Source organism: Drosophila virilis, chromosome 5 (genome assembly GCF_030788295.1).
Source record: "Drosophila virilis strain 15010-1051.87 chromosome 5, Dvir_AGI_RSII-ME, whole genome shotgun sequence".
Lineage (NCBI taxonomy): Eukaryota > Metazoa > Arthropoda > Insecta > Diptera > Drosophilidae > Drosophila > Drosophila virilis.
In genome coordinates, this window is record NC_091547.1 from 1,734,356 (window position 1) to 1,750,172 (window position 15,817).

At 47.1% G+C, this 15,817-nt stretch overlaps 4 protein-coding genes across 7 annotated transcripts; 3 read left to right on the forward strand and 1 right to left on the reverse strand.

Moving 5' to 3' along the window:
* Positions 1-91: 91 nt before the first annotated feature.
* Rme-8 (receptor mediated endocytosis 8) lies at positions 92-9,754 on the forward strand. 3 transcript variants are annotated; one of them, XM_015168863.3, is made up of 20 exons: positions 92-231; positions 540-787; positions 854-994; positions 1,063-1,207; positions 1,596-1,797; positions 1,860-2,364; positions 2,425-2,603; positions 2,793-3,000; positions 3,062-3,472; positions 3,531-3,872; positions 3,953-4,161; positions 4,223-4,391; positions 4,450-5,217; positions 5,285-5,975; positions 6,041-7,247; positions 7,319-7,841; positions 7,904-8,773; positions 8,832-8,954; positions 9,017-9,275; positions 9,499-9,754. In XM_015168863.3, the coding sequence occupies exons 2-20, from the start codon at positions 596-598 to the stop codon at positions 9,612-9,614; spliced, it is 7,260 nt and encodes a 2,419-aa protein (XP_015024349.1). In that variant the 5' UTR covers positions 92-231; positions 540-595; the 3' UTR covers positions 9,615-9,754. The 3 variants fall into 3 exon arrangements, with proteins under 3 accessions (XP_015024349.1, XP_002059402.2, XP_032292632.1); XM_002059366.4 differs by having other exon boundaries at positions 1,599-1,797; XM_032436741.2 differs by lacking the exon at positions 92-231 and having other exon boundaries at positions 525-787.
* Positions 9,755-9,761: 7 nt separating this feature from the next.
* Rad51D (Rad51 recombinase D) lies at positions 9,762-12,054 on the reverse strand. Of its 2 annotated transcripts, XM_002059368.4 has the most exons (4): positions 11,761-12,054; positions 11,168-11,703; positions 10,792-11,092; positions 9,762-10,266 (listed from the first exon to the last, which is right to left on the reverse strand). In XM_002059368.4, the coding sequence occupies exons 1-3, from the start codon at positions 12,027-12,029 to the stop codon at positions 10,839-10,841; spliced, it is 1,059 nt and encodes a 352-aa protein (XP_002059404.1). In that variant the 5' UTR covers positions 12,030-12,054; the 3' UTR covers positions 9,762-10,266; positions 10,792-10,838. The 2 variants fall into 2 exon arrangements, with proteins under 2 accessions (XP_002059404.1, XP_070066661.1); XM_070210560.1 differs by lacking the exon at positions 9,762-10,266 and having other exon boundaries at positions 10,329-11,092.
* On the forward strand, positions 10,193-11,144 carry LOC6635974 (uncharacterized). Its single transcript, XM_002059367.4, has 2 exons — positions 10,193-10,324; positions 10,380-11,144. Exons 1-2 carry the CDS (start codon positions 10,230-10,232, stop codon positions 10,834-10,836), a joined length of 552 nt encoding a protein of 183 aa, XP_002059403.1. The 5' UTR covers positions 10,193-10,229; the 3' UTR covers positions 10,837-11,144.
* A 531-nt stretch (positions 12,055-12,585) lies between the features above and the next one.
* On the forward strand, positions 12,586-15,748 carry LOC6635976 (probable peptidoglycan muropeptide transporter SLC46). Its single transcript, XM_002059369.4, has 8 exons — positions 12,586-12,908; positions 12,968-13,228; positions 13,364-13,553; positions 13,613-13,908; positions 14,089-14,234; positions 14,305-14,494; positions 14,912-15,068; positions 15,144-15,748. The coding sequence occupies exons 1-8, from the start codon at positions 12,647-12,649 to the stop codon at positions 15,199-15,201; spliced, it is 1,560 nt and encodes a 519-aa protein (XP_002059405.1). The 5' UTR covers positions 12,586-12,646; the 3' UTR covers positions 15,202-15,748.
* Positions 15,749-15,817: the final 69 nt, after the last annotated feature.

Genomic DNA, 15,817 nt, shown 5'->3' on the forward strand with positions numbered 1-15,817 from the left:
TGAGTCATCGTTAGTCTGCTGTTGGTTACCGATTGCAGCCCTGGTATATTTTAATTAGCATTTTTGGTATTTTTAGCTCTTTTAGGCGTTGGTCACACTGCTTGCGCTGCTCTTGTAAAAAATGCAAATGCAGAAATTGCAAATAACTAAAAACTCTAATAGTAATAGTATCAATCAACAATAATTTGTAAAACTTAAGTGCTAGCAGTTGAAATGCTTTAAATGTTTAAGGTGAGCAAACCAATGGATGCGCAGCAACAGCAAAACACTTAAGCTAATTAGCAACGCCGCTGCTTCTGATTGGAACCAAAGTCGTAGCACTTCGGTGTCGTCGACGTCGCCGTCGCCGTCGCCGTCACGTTTACTCCCCTTTTCTTTGTTGTCGTCGTATGGGCCGCGACCGCCGCTGATAAGTATCCAAGCCCAGGCCAGTTGATTAATCAGCGAAAATTAACATTTTTTGGACAATCAGAGCCATGAATCAGCCGTACAACTTCTTGTCAAACAAACATCTATTTTAATAGGTTTTCCACTTGCAGTCTTGTTATCTAGTTGGTGCACAGTAATTGCAAACAGTTATTATTCTTGCGCGAAGATGTTGCCGCCGCGGGAGCATGTGGATCTGGAGTGCTTCATTGTGACAAAGCACTCGTGGAAGGGTAAATATAAGCGCATACTCTCGATTGGCACGACCGGCATCTCCACCTACAATCCGGACAGATTTGACCTAACCAATCGCTGGACCTACTCGGATATAGTGGCCGCCGCGCCCGCAAAGACCACAAATGTATGTTTATATATAAACATTTATGTAATGCATACTGTTTTCAATTAATTGCTTTTGTGCCCGCAGATACCCAATGAGTTTGTGCTCACCATAAAAAAAGACAAGAAACTGGATACGATTAAACTTTCCTCGGAATATCGCAACGATATACTCAGCTCCATATTGAAATATTACAGGGAATTCGCTGACAAGCCCAAAAATGCTCTCGTAAGCGAATATCTCTTCGATCGTTTGTCGTTTATCTGAAATGAGTTTGTTTCTTTTTAACGTTGCAGCGTTTCAATGCTTATAAATACCATTGGTCGGGCATTAGTTTGCCCACTGTGCTGGAGGTGACGCCCTGCTCCTTGGATCAGCTGGATCCCACCACAAATGATGTGCTGACCAGCTATATGTACAAGGATATTGACGGAATAATAGGTACCTATAGCAAGGCTTGTAGAATCCTGTAGAATCCTGCATCGAGGCAAACCGAAACGGGAACAATTATTTAAGTCGAGCGAGGCAAAAATAAGCTCGAGCAGATCGAGCTCGCCCCAAACTCGACAGCAGAAATGTTTAATGTCTTACTGTTTGCTAAGCTCGTTTATTCGCTCCGAGTTGGATGCAATTGAATTGAGCGATGCAGGGCTCTATAAAATGCCATTCGCATCGGGTTTGCTTTCAGCAAACAATGTTCCAGCCAATGTGCCAATGCTCTGTTGTCCTGTTTCACATTTTAATACGTGTTCGCTTTGTTTTCATTTTTCTGTTCTGTTTGTTTTCGCACTCATCGTTGTGATTTTTCCGTTTACGCGCACGTTTTAAGCAGGCATCTCGGACTATGATAATGGCATCGTGATGGCCTACGGCGGCTTTAGCCGGCTGCACATGTTCAAGGCGCTGAATCATCATGAGATCGTGCAGAATATTGTCCAACGCTCCTCCCAGTTTCTCGGCATCGAAACCAAAATACTCAAGAGTCAAATAACGCGCGAGAAATTCGACCGCCAGCGCTTTGGCAAGTACAGGCAAGTCTTCCCTCCCCTTCCTCCCCCAGCCCCAACAGCATTTAACTATCTATGCCTTACAGCGGTGATCAGTTCCAGACCTCCATGACAGAGTTCACGGTGCAAAAGATAACGCCACGGCATCCGGATCCCGTCAAACGCATACTCTGCCTCACCGAGGTGACGCTGCTGGAGCGCGATCCGCAAACCTATAGCGTCTGCACGCTGCGCCCGCTGGCCGATGTATTTGCGCTGGTGCGCGATAAGGACAATCTGCAGCGTTTTTGCATCGAATACAAGAACGGCATTGTACGTAGCTACAGCACCAACGATCGCGATTCGCTGCTGGCCACTGTGCTGGATGCTGTGCGCTCCAGTGGCAATCAGGATGTGCACATACGCATTGGGAATACGCCGCGGGGCAAGCGCTATGTGCCCCTGAACAGCTCCGTTGACGAGGAGACGGAGGCCAACCTTTTGCGGCTGGTTATCAACAATTTTCATAATCCCATCAAGCGCCATGAGATACTCGAGCGCTTTAATGCCAACGTGCCGCACAGTGGACTCAACTACAGTGTCACCCAGGATGTGAGCCAAATAATAGCCCATTGAGGGATTTCTTGATGAATTAATGCTTGTTTCTTGCAGAGCCTGTTTGCGGAGAACAAGGAGAAGCTTATACTCAGCGCATTGCAGGCCCTGGCACAAAAGGAACTCGACAGTCCCACGGCGCAGCTGACCAACACGGAACTAGAGGCTATATTCCATGCGCTGACGCGTCTCCTGGCCAGCAAAGTAGGCTATGCGGCCTTTACAAATCTGCCGGGGTAAATAGTTATTTCTTGTTACCCGAACCAATTGCATGTCACAGGCAGAAGGAGACATCTTCTTGGATAACGAGCCCAGAACTCTCAACTTATGTATTTACTTTCCAAAACCTACTCTTAGAGATCCATCACAGAGATCATTAGTCAGTCAGAATCGGTTTTATACAGGGCATATTCTGTGTCTTGCAGCTTTCGCGAAATAATCGGCACCAAGGTTGTGGCTGCACTGCGTCGCAAGGACTTGGCCGTCACCTACTCGGCGATTGATATGATCAACTCACTGATGCATTCGGTGAACACGGACCATGACCTTAAGCAGGAGCAGCTAAACAAATCTTCCATATTATCATCGAAATCATTTCTGGAAACCCTGCTCAACATGTGGACAATGCATGTGGTAAGTGGAGTCCCACCCAAACCTAAACCTGATGACTAACTATACATTTCTTTGCCCGCAGAGTCACGGCAGCGGTGCGCTAGTTTTATCCGCCATGCTGGACTTCATGACCTTTGCGTTGTGTGTGCCTTACAGCGAGACGACAGATGGCAAACAGTTTGACATTTTGCTGGAGCTGGTGGCCGAGCGTGGACGCTCGTTATACAAGCTGTTCCAGCATCCATCGCTGGCAATTGTCAAGGGTGCGGGTTTGGTGCTGCGCGCCATCATCGAAGAGGGTGAGCTGCATGTGGCTCAACAAATGCAGGCATTGGCCTTGGATGAGGCGGCGCTCTGTCGCCATCTGCTGGTGGCGCTCTACACGCCCTCCAATGATCCCACATTGATAACACATCGGCAGCTGTCTCGGCACTTGATTGGACTCTGGCTAACGGACAGCGAGGAGGCCATGGAACTATTCAAGCGCATTTTCGTAAGTCTTTTAACTGATTGCGCTTAATTTCTTTATTTAACTTGAGGTCTAATTACAGCCGGCCGGCTTGTTGACCTTCCTGGAGACAGAGGAGAGCGTGCCGGACACGGACGTCGAGGAGGACAAACTAAACTTTCGCGATAATCTCAAATATGCAATACAACATTCCAAGAAAACTCGCAAGAATGTGATAGAGAAGCATTTGCAGGGCATCAAGCACTGGGGCATGAATCTGATTGAGCAACAGGATGGCGCCGCCCAGGCGCTCAAGAATCGTCCAGTGGTGCTGCGCAATCGGCGGCAAAAAAAGAAAACCACCGATGCCATTGTCAACTTGCCCTACTTCTTTTACAATTTCGCCAAAGATCACAGTTTGCCCAACTTGATATGGAATCACAAGGTGAGCAGAGATCTCGATATAGTCGACCGTTTGAGTAATTCAGGTATAAAATTAAATCATATGCTCGTTTATTTAAACAGACGCGCGAGGAACTGCGCATGTGTCTGGAGAATGAGCTGCGTCAGTTCCTCAACGATCGCGACTTGGCTGGCCAGATGATTGTCGCCTGGAACTATCAGGAATTTGAGGTGGGCTATCAATGTCTCGCTGAGGAAATCAAAATTGGCGATTACTATATACGTCTCATACTGGAGAAGGATGACTGGCCGCAGAATCTGGTTAAGGATCCGTACGTCTTGCCCTTCCATCTAAAGTTCTCTCTGCTAATTATTCACCTTTTATGTGGACAGCATTGAGCTCTTTAATGCCTTGTATCGACGCGTGCTGTGCCGGCAGCGGGTCAATGATGATCAGATGACGGTCTTCTCGCTGCAGGCTCTGGCCAAGGTCTATAGACGCTATCACAAGGAGATTGGCAAGTTCAGCGACATGTCCTACATTCTGCAGCTCAGCGATCGCGTAAGACGAAGCGGAAATCTTGGATTAACATTTAAATTGATCAATATTTCCCTTGAAGTGTCTGTCTCCTTCGATGCGTGATGCCCTAATCAATCTAATATCCTGTCTGGTGCTAGAGAAGTCCAATTGCCGTGCTCTGGTGGATCATGTCCAGTGTCTGGTGGATCTGGTTACGTTGGCGCACTTGCACAAGGGCCGCGCCCAATTGAATACCAAAACGAATGTGATCGAGGCGGGTCCCAATATGGCCGCCTATGAGGAAAAGGATTGGTACTACAACATCGAAAAGGACGGTCAGAAGGCAGAGCGCCAGGGACCCATTACCTACTCTGAACTCAAGGATCTCTGGCACAAGGGCCAGATCACGCCTAAGACACGCTGCTGGGCCATCGGCATGGACGGCTGGCGTTCGCTGCAACAGATACCTCAGCTGAAGTGGTGCCTTATAGCCAAGGGCACGCCGCTGTACGATGAGACGGAGCTGGCTTCCAAGATACTCGACATACTGATCAAGTGCACCAGCTTCTTTCCCAGCCGCACACAAAGCGGCGTCGCTGTGCTCATACCCGGGCCCAAGCTGTCGCGCAAACTATCGGAATTTATTTGCCTGCCGCATGTGGTGCAAGTGTGTCTAACGCATGATCCGGGTCTGTTGGAGCGTGTCGCTACGCTGCTCTGCCAAATCATGGAGGACAATCCTGAAATGCCCAAGGTGTACATGACGGGCGTCTTCTATTTTATGCTCATGTACACGGGCAGCAATATCTTGCCTATCACACGTTTCCTGAAGATGACGCACATGAAGCAGGGATTCCGCAGCGAGGAGGTGAGACTGCCGGATCTGTCTGATCTTCCAGCCAAGCCCTGCTCACGATTTTCCTCTCTCGTTGCAGACCTCGCAGTCGGGCATTATGCATCGCAGTATTCTGGGCCAGCTGCTGCCCGAGGCTATGGTGTGCTTCCTGGAGAACTACAGCGCCGAAAAGTTTGCCGAAATCTTTCTGGGCGAGTTCGATACGCCCGAGGTGATTTGGAGCTCAGAGATGCGTCGCTTACTCATCGAAAAGATTGCCGCACACATTGCCGACTTCACGCCGCGTCTGCGTGGCCATACGATGGCCAGATATCCATACCTGGCCATACCTGTGATCAGCTATCCGCAGCTGGAGAACGAGCTCTTCTGTCACATCTACTATTTGCGGCATTTGTGCGACACCAAAAAGTTTCCCAATTGGCCCATCTCGGATCCCGTACAGCTGCTAAAGCACACGCTAGACGCTTGGCGCAAGGAGGTCGAAAAGAAGCCGCCACAGATGACCATTCAACAGGCCTACCAGGATCTGGGCATTGATCTAACCAAGACGCCCAAGCCCGATGAGTCCATGATACGCAAGAGCTACTACAAGCTGGCGCAAATGTATCATCCGGACAAGAATCCCAATGGCCGTGAGATCTTCGAGAAGGTAAATCAGGCCTATGAGTTTCTGTGCTCGCGCTCCGTCTGGAGCTCCGGCGGCCCCGATCCCAATAACATTGTGCTTATCTTGCGCACACAGAGCATACTCTTCGAGCGCTATGCGGACGGTGAGTGGCAAATATTTCTAATTTCCAATTGTAAGCTAATCCCAATCTTATTCATAACCTGGCAGTCCTGCGTCCCTACAAGTACGCCGGTTATCCGCAGCTCATTAAGACAATACGGCTGGAAACGCGCGATGATGAGCTCTTCTCCAAGGAGGCGCAACTATTGACCGCCGCCTCGGAGCTGTGCTATCATACAGTTCACTGCTCGGCTCTGAACGCCGAGGAGCTGCGCCGCGAGGAAGGTATCGAGGCGCTGCTGGAGGCATATTCGCGTTGCGTTTCCATACTGGGCGTGGACTCCAAGCCGGACTCCCTGCACTACCAGGTCATCTCGAATGTGACGCGCTGCTTTGAGGTCGCCTGCAACTTTGAGAAGTGCAAACAGAAGATAATACAGCTACCTCAGCTGCTCTCGGATGTCTGTCGTGTGGTCTACTTCAAGCACACGCTCTCGGTTAGCCTGGTGACCAGCCTGGCGGCCAATAACTATGACCTGCAGTGCAATCTGTCTCGCAATGGTGTGCTCTGGTCGCTGCTGCTCTTCATATTCGAGTATGATTACACGCTGGACGAGAGCGGCGTCGAGGTTAGCGACAAGTCCAACCAGCAGCAATTGGCCAACAATCTGGCCAAAATGGCCGTGCTCGGCTGCATAGCTCTGGCTGGCTACGACATGGAGCTGCGCAACAAGCCCATCACAGGCAACGAATCCAGCTCGCCCGCGTTGGCAGCCAAGCCAGCGCCTGCCATCAAGCCGAAGCCATCGTCATCGTCGTCAACAACCAACTCGGCGTACACGCAAAATGCCCAAAATCCGCTTCAGAGCAAACAGCTGGCCATAACCACGGGCAAGGAGAAGGAGACGGCGGTGCTCACCAAGCAGGATTCCAGCGTCAGCAGCGACACATCCAGCTCCACGCCCACAGACAGCGACCACCAGCAACAGCAGCAGCAGCAGCTGCTGGCCCGCCAAAACGCCATTCAACAGAAGTACATTGTGACGGGCGAGCCGAAGAATACGCTGATCAAGCAGGTGCTGGACCGCCTGCTGACCCGCTATATTGCCAACCAGCTGGCCAGCGTGCGGGACAGCGAGGTGCTCAAGCTGCTGACGGCCAATACGCGCAATCCCTATCTCTTTTGGGACAATGGCACGCGCGCACAGCTCAAGGATTTCCTGGAGCAGCAGCGCCTGGCATCCGCCAAAGAGACACACGAGGATATTGCACAAGTCTACGAGCTGGTAGCCGGCTTCGAGTTCGATGCGCACAAGTGGGTATCCCTAATCCTTATCAAATACTTCAATATATATCAGCTACTTAATTGTGTTTTACCATTGCCAGGGATGAGCTGCAAATTGGTGGCATATTCATACGCATTTACAACGACATGCCCACGCATCCCATTGCTCAGCCCAAGCAGTTCATTATGGATCTGCTGGAGTACTTAAAGCATGCCTATAAGTTTCTGCAATACAAGCGATCACCAGCCCCAGCCCCAGCACCAGCCGCAGTGCCCAAAATGGGCAGCGATGGCATATTGACGCCAACGCTGGCGCCCAATCATCCCCAGCTGCAGCAACAGCAGCAGGAAGGCAAAACTTTCGGCACCTTTGACGAGGTGCTGAATGCCTACAATCGCTCTAAGAGCCGCAAAAAGCTGGAAACGGATGCGCAGGCGGAGCAGCAGCTCTCGCTGCAACAGGCCAAATATGACTATGCCAACGATGGCCAATTGGAGTTGCACATAACCATGGTGCTGCGCGCGCTGATTGCGGTGATCAAGGCAAACGCCGAGGTGGAGATTCAGTGCATTGGAAATTTCGATATGATATTCGGCTTCCTGGCCAACAATATTTTCGCCGATGTAAGTAGGAATATGTTAAGTAGAACTTCTCACAGATATCTAACTGCTCTGACTCCTTGCAGAACTCCAGTGTGAAGGCTGTGGCTCTGGAAGTGGTTGCCCTGGTGTCCCGCAACAAGGAATGCGTCTCGGAGGTGGCTGCCTGCGAGATACTTGGCAACTATTTGGTAGCGCTCAAGGATCCCGAGCTGCGCGCCAGCCAGGTCAAGGTGCTGGAGACTCTGTCCGGCCTGATGAACGTGCAGGAGATGATCAAGGAGGCACAGGCCAAGGGCGCTGTCATCTATTTGCTGGACATGTTCTGCAATTCACGTAATCCGCAAATACGCGAAATGTGCGCCGAAATCTTGGCCAAAATGACAGCGGATCGTCTGAGCGGGCCCAAGGTGCGAATAACCATATCCAAGTTTCTGCCTATGCTTTTCATCGATGCCATGATCGAGTCGCCGCCTACGTCTGTGCAGCTCTTTGAGTCCATACACGAGCATCCGGAGCTGATCTGGAACGACAATACGCGCTCGAATGTATGCGACGCGGTCGCCGAGACGTGCAACAGATTCTATCAGCAGCAAAAGACAAATGCACGCCATTTATGGAAGGATCCCGACATACTGAAGGACATTGTGTCCAACGAGATTGTTGTCGCCGGCGTCTATTTGCGCCTGTTTGTCAGCAATCCTGCCTGGACATTGCGCAAGCCTAAACAATTTCTCTCCGATCTCTTGGACTTTGTGGTCGAGCAAATCAGCAAGAGCACAACGGAGCCGGAGGCATTGGATTTGTCGACGACAGCACTGGTTGAGCTGTTGCGCTCCCAGCCCGTTCTGGCCGACGATATACCCGTGCTGGGCCACATACCCAAGCTGTTTAATCTGCTCTCGGTGCAGCCAAAGAACACGCTATCAGTATTACACCAGCTGTCGCTGTCCGAAGTGGGTTCGGCTTTAAAGTATCTTTAGACTATTCCTGACTCCAATTCCTACATTCCAGTTCTGTGTGGCGGCCATCTCGCAAACGGAGTGCATTGCGCCGCTTAAGCGATGCATGGAACACAACCGGGATTGCATAGAGAAGTCATGTGAAACGCTGAGTCGTCTTTTCAAGCATCAACATGTAAGTATTCAAGGGATAATAAAATCAAATCGTATTCACTTTCGCTTAACCACATCCGACAGGACTCTTTGATCAGTCAGTCGCTTGAGGCGGGTCTTATACCGTTTCTGCTGGGACTACTGGACAGTCGTTTGGAGTTCGTGGACAATGCATCCGCGGTCAAAGCACAAATTGTCGCTGCGCTCAAGGGCATGACACACAATCTGAACTATGGCGATCGTGTCACGCAAATACTGCTCAAGCATCCAGTCTGGGCAGAGTTCAAGGATCAACGGCACGATCTCTTCATAACCGACACCAATATACGCGGCTACTTGACTGGTGGGCATCAAATTATGCACTTTCTATAACTATAGTTGTTGCACCGGTGTAAAACACTCCGAAAATGGACAAGCTGTACTCTTTTCGTTGCTTGGCTCTTAAAATTCTCAACAAGTTAAAGCTTCGAGAGGGGGACAAGGCGCTTGCAATCGTCGTTAACTTACAGACAACAACATGTGCAATTACCTATATATGTAATCCTATATATGTGGTCTGCTTTCAGGCATTAATCCAACGGCGGGCTACCTCACCGCAGGCCCAGCGCAGAGCGTGGAAGTGCTTACCTCACCGCCACCCATTGATCGCGATGATCCGTCGGCACGTCAGACACTTGATTAGCGTCTGCTCATCTACCACAGCCAGACTAAAGTTAAGCACAACTTATGAGTGGTTCCGGCTTTCAAAGCGTACATCTTTTGTTGTTACATGGAGGTGTACTGATTTCCTTTATTGTATTAAATGTTTTGAATATTTTTATACACATCCTGCATTGTGTGTGAAGAGCGGAGGCGTGGCTATCAGCAAACATATTAACAAATTTGTAACAAAGTCTATGGAAACGTTTAATTTTTTATATTTATATAAATTGTATAAATAGTAATTAGCGAATATACATACACACACACACACACACATATATATATATATATACATACCATACATGCATATACACCTTAACTAAAGCATGCATAAAGTGATTAAACGTATGTATTATGAATTAAAACGGACTCATTAAAAATGAAACGAATATGTTCTGAAAATATCTTTTGTAAGCTACTTTGTGTGTGTGTAAAAAGTTTATTATTGTAACTTAATTTTATTTAACATCTTTAAAACAATTTTAAGTATCGCACAGTGCTGTACAGCAGTTTAGTATATTTTCCGTTTGGTATTTTACTTTTTACCATCCGAGCACTGCGGTCACACTGATTATTGTTGATAAAAACGTAAACAATGTCGCTTGTCGCTGATTATAGCGATTCATCTAAATCTGACGCAGAAAGCAGCAGCAATGAGTCCGAAAAAGAACAAACAAACAAGTCAGAAAGGTAATTAAAGAATCTATCAAATTTTAACATATATTTATAAGACGACTAATTGCAGCCCGCCTCCTGCACAGAAACACCCAAAGTTGCCAAGTGCGAGCGCTGCGCTGGACAATGCGGCAGCCAAACGGACCGGTGATGTATTCAGCAATCCATTTCTGGAGGCGGAACTGCATAAAACGGCTTCCTTGGAGCGGCACGTCAAAATGGTGAACAACGATGCACATTTACAGCTCAAAAATGGCCGCAAAATATGCTGGAATTATAGAAAAGGACGCTGCCGTTTTGGCACCAGCTGCCAGTATGCACACGACTCGGATTTAAGCGTGGAAGCCTTAGCTGGTAATGAGACAAAAGTGGAGACAGTAGCGCCTACATTTACGCCGCAATCATCGAGTGGCAACAATAAACGCAAGCGGCCCGGTCTGAGCGACGGCATAGAACCTGGCAAACGCGTGATGAAATCTTACCAGCAACAACACCTGGCCACTGGAGCACGTCGTCCGCCCAACTAAGTTCAAATGACGCCGGCGTCTGTGATGCGCAACAAGCAGCTGCCGTCGCTAATGCCGAAGTTATTATTAAGCACCTTGAGCAGCCGCAGCCCGTCGCCGTCGCAGTGGGACTCATCCGGCAGCTCCAGGACCAAAGTCAGCGTGCAGACCGAGCACCAATAGTCACCCAAGAAGCTGCAGTCCTCTTGTGCATCTGTGCTTTTTTGGGTCGAACCCCCTTCGTTGTCTACATCCTCATCCTCGCCCATGTCGTTGGCTGCGAACAATCACGTAATAGATGTACATATATAAATTTAAACGTTGAAATAGTCTTGCCTAAGGAAATACTTACTCTCATCGTCCGGGGAGAACGTCATGTTGCCTATGATAAAAGCAATGCCGTGCTGTACAGCCAGCTTTCGTATAATCATCGCCAACTCTGTTAGGAATCTACGTCCCTTGTTGCGTCCATAACTGCTGCGATATAAGATGTAACAGGCTGTGAGGGAATCAATGAGGACCACTTTTATGCGCGAGACGGCCTCAAATTTGGCATTGGGACTGGCTAGCTTCTCGAGTAGAGCTGCCAGTGCTGCAATCAAAGATTCAGCTGTGGTTGCTTGCACAACATTAATCGCATCCAAAGATCTGTCTATAGCTGCCTCGCTCAGTTGTTTCCTTTCCAACAAAATCTCCTCCAAGCGTTCGCTATCAAAGTCCAAGTTGGTGTCCACAAACAGCACCTGCTGCTGCTCTCCATATTTGCAAACGAAATTTACAGCCAGTGTGTGTAACAATTCGGTTTTGCCCACATCATTATCGCCGATGAGCTCCCAAACACGGCCTGGACGAAAGGGTTGTCCAATGGAGTCCAGCAATTTGTCTAAGCTGCAAGTAAGTCCAATCTTAATTGACGGTTAAACAAAACCAACTGCTTTCACCCACTCCTCTATGCCTGTTGAGTAGTTTATGGGCTGCGACTGGTAGAGTGTCTTAAACTTAATCCTGCCCACATATAAATTCAACAGTTCCCGCTTAATTTCCTCGGTTGTGTCGCTGGCGAGCGCCAAGATCGTGTGCACATTGTCTGCATCAATAAATTCTTCTGCTGTGCTGATATTTTGCTTTTGCAGCAATTTAATATGATATTCCGAAAGTTGTTTTCCTGTTTTGGTTGCCAGAAGCAAGGATCGCAGCTCCCTCTTGTCTTCCATTTGTTGAAAGTGTGCTCAAGTTAGTTCCTCGGCGATTAGCCTAATTCAAAATCGATAACTTGCATATTTATCGAATTTGGTATTTTATCGCGCGGGCATTTAAGAGTATTAAATTTGCAAAGAATACTAAATAACGGAAAAATATTTGAATTTCATATTCAAAATACGCAATGCTTAAATAAAAAAGTTAACAGAGAAATGTAATTATTGCCCAAAAAGCGCGAAGATTTTATATAAAAATAATAATAATAATGTAAAAAAAAATATTTAAAATATTATAATATTATAGCCAGCTAAAATCCGATCGCTGCTCATGTTTAACTTCATAAGTTAAAGAAATAGTTAAGTTAACAGATTAAAAAATGTTAGTTAAGGGCATTGAAATCAACTAACTTGAGCTAAGATAAGGCACGTTCTATAAGTAAAACACAAGCTTGGTCGTGCGGCATGCTGCTGACTCAACAATATTATTGTGTGTGTGTTTATATACTCACCAGCTTTGTTGTAGTCCTAATGAAAACCCCCACAAATGACGATATTTTATCTGCGAGCTATACCATTTTCGACTCAATCTGAACGGGCGACAATTGGCCGCAAGTCTCAGTTGCAAACTTATTATGGACGAGGCACCGCACGCACATGAGCAGCTCGTCGCAAAATCCAGTCGGCACAGCCATGACCCGGAAACGGGTCTCAGCACTCCCAGCAGCAGTTCCAGTGAGTCCAGCCTCGATAGCCACGACGAATCCATAGTAGCTGCAATGGGCAACGAGCAGAACATGGCGCCAATCGAACCAGCTGCCAATCCATGTGCTCAGCCAAGAACTTTTCTCTTGGAGCCGCTGATTCTAATTCTGCTCTTCGCCTACAATTTCTCATGTGGGTTGCGCAAGATGTCCAGGCTAAACATGTTAAAGCATATTATTCGTATATTTCAGCAACCATATTGAAATCTCAAATTATCTATCAGAGCTGCACGGCGGGGTTTGGTTACCCGGAAGCGGTCTGCAGCCTGTTGGGCACCAAAAACGCCAGCAATGAGACCAAACGTATTGAAGCCGAGGTCCAGCCATATGCGGCGCGCGTATTCCTGACCATCAAGATCGTCGAGTGCATTGTTCCAGCCTTTTGTGGCTTGTTCGTGGGCGCCCTGTCGGATCGTTATGGACGCAAGCCCCTGTTGCTGGCTTCCTATTTGGGTGAGTCTGTCTGTTTGTTATCCCAAAATTGATAAATATCGATCACAGATTATAAAAGCGGCAGAGATGCCTTTTCTTCTCCCTTGTAGGGCCTCTTCACCCTTGTTATGAATTTATTTTCAATCTTTCTTTCAGGCTATGCTCTCCAGTATATACTTTCCGCTTGCATTGCCTATCTGGCCATGCAGCTCAACGGCCTGGTCAGTCCTTGGTTCTATGTGATCACCATAATTCCACTCTCGCTGCTGGGCAGCAGCGTGACTTACTCCGTGGCCGCGGTTTGCTTCATAGGCGACGTCTCCACGGGCAAAATGAGATCCTACAGGTAATAAGCCCTTTACCGGTACATTATATGCATATAAATATGTGTGCTCTGCCAAACAGAATGATCGCCTACGAGCTGTGCATCTATGTGGGCTTGCTGTTGGGCAGCTTTGCCTCTGGCTACGTTTACGAGGCGACTAATGCTTACATCATCTTTGTCATATCGGCCTGTGCCATATTATTTGCCCTATTCCTGGTGGCCGCCCTGCTGCCCGAGAGTCTGACCCAGCGGCAGTTGTCCGAGGGATTTGTGCTGCTGGATTTGTGGCGAAGCAGCGCGAGAACACGCGAGCACAAGGATCGCTCCATACTAGTACTGCTCATGTGTGTTTTGCTGCTGACGGCATTTGTATCTGGTGAGTGAAAAAAGGATTTATCTGGACCGACGACATACGCTCAAACGAAGTTCGAGCTGCTCGAGTTAGCAACATGTTCGAGTTCGAAACGAGCTCGACTTAGCTCGAGCCTCGCATTTTCGGGGCCTTGCGCCTCCAAAAGGGCTCTTGTGGCCCGTAAACCGATTTATTTTATTTCAGATGGCAGCAACTCGGTGTTCTATATGTTTATGCGTGCCAAGTTCCATTGGACGGTGCGCGAGTTTACAAGCTACGAGTCGGTGAGCATTTTGGTGCCAGCCGTGGCTGGTTCCGGCGGCATATTGTTTCTATGGTCGCTGCGCCAGGTGGGATTTACAAATGATATTAATTATATATATACATATCTTAAGATAATATTTGTTGTTGCCATTGCAGTGCAGCAAGTCGGCAATTCTGTGGCTGGCCCTCATCTCGCTGCTGAGTCATGCGGCGAGCAGTCTGATGAAAGCGTTCGCCTTCGTCGACTGGCAAATCTATCTGGCCATTGGCTTGGGCATATTCAAATCTCTGGTGAATCCCATGTGCCGCACCATGATAACTAACCTGTTGCCAGGCGAGGAGCGCGGTGCGTAAATCTATTAAAATTAATCTTTGAGGTACATTTGTGGCTCATCACTCGATCGATTGAAATGTATCTGTTAGCTACATTTGTATCTTTCGTTCGTTTAAAATGTATCTTTTCTTTTCTTCTCTTAAGATCTATCTTTCAGATACATTTGTATCTTTTCTTTGATTCATTTGAAATGTATCTTCGCGCTACATTTGTATCTTTTCTTTCGTTCAGTTATCTTTTCAGTATCTCTTCTTAGATTTGCTTAACTGTATCTTTGAGCTACATTTGTATCTTCTCTTTCGTTCCTCTAAAATGTATCTTTTCTTTCGTTCGTTCGAAATGTATCTTTGAGCTATATTTGTATCATTCTTTTCGTTCGTTTGAAAAGTATCTTTAAGCTACATTTGTATCTTTTCTTTCTCTATTTAGGCAAAGTCTTTGCGATGCTCAGCGTACTGCAAACGCTCTCCCCGTTCGCCTCATCCACACTGTATATAATATTTTACACGCTCACATTGAGCAGTGCGCCGGGCTTGTTCAATCTGATCAGCGCCAATTTATTTGGACTCGCGATTATTTTGCTGCTGTGCGTGTCCAATTTGTTAAAAGATTTATGCAAATATTACTATGCTAAATAATCGTTCTTGTTTATTACTTTCAGCGTTGTCTGGCGCAAGAAAGCCACGCATCCCGCACACTACGAACCCATTTTCAAGTGATATCTCAGCCATAAAACTGATATTAAGCAAAAAAGAAAAGAAAGAGCTTAATTCGCCAGTCATTCGGCAAATTCGCACATCAATTATACAAATTGGCTAATATGCCAAATACAAATATCTATTTACGTATTTGCACATTATAAACAAAACAAAAAAAATAAGCACCAACCAATGTGTGAAGTCTAGCTGTGCACTTCAAGGGGGGTTTTTATTGATCAGCATTTGGTACCATAAAAAAGCGAACACACCGGCAAATAACGTGTGTAATTGCGCTTGCCATTTGCCATATTTTACAATAATTTAAAAAAATTCGAAATATAACTAAACAATTTTCGATTCGACCTCAGCTATGGGTTAATATAACAGCACGCTTCGACGGGCTGCTCCTCTGTTAATTTCCAGGCAACGGCGTGTGCGCAGTCACTTGACAAACTCTTCCAATACACATACATATATATGTATATATATATATGGATGGATGGGCATGAAAACAAATAAATATAAATATAATAAACACAAATAAATAAACTTCCCAGCAGAATGAGTGGTGTTAACTTCATGTTAAATTGAGCGCTAATTTCATTTGCTAATTTTAAATTAGATGTCACATTTTTTT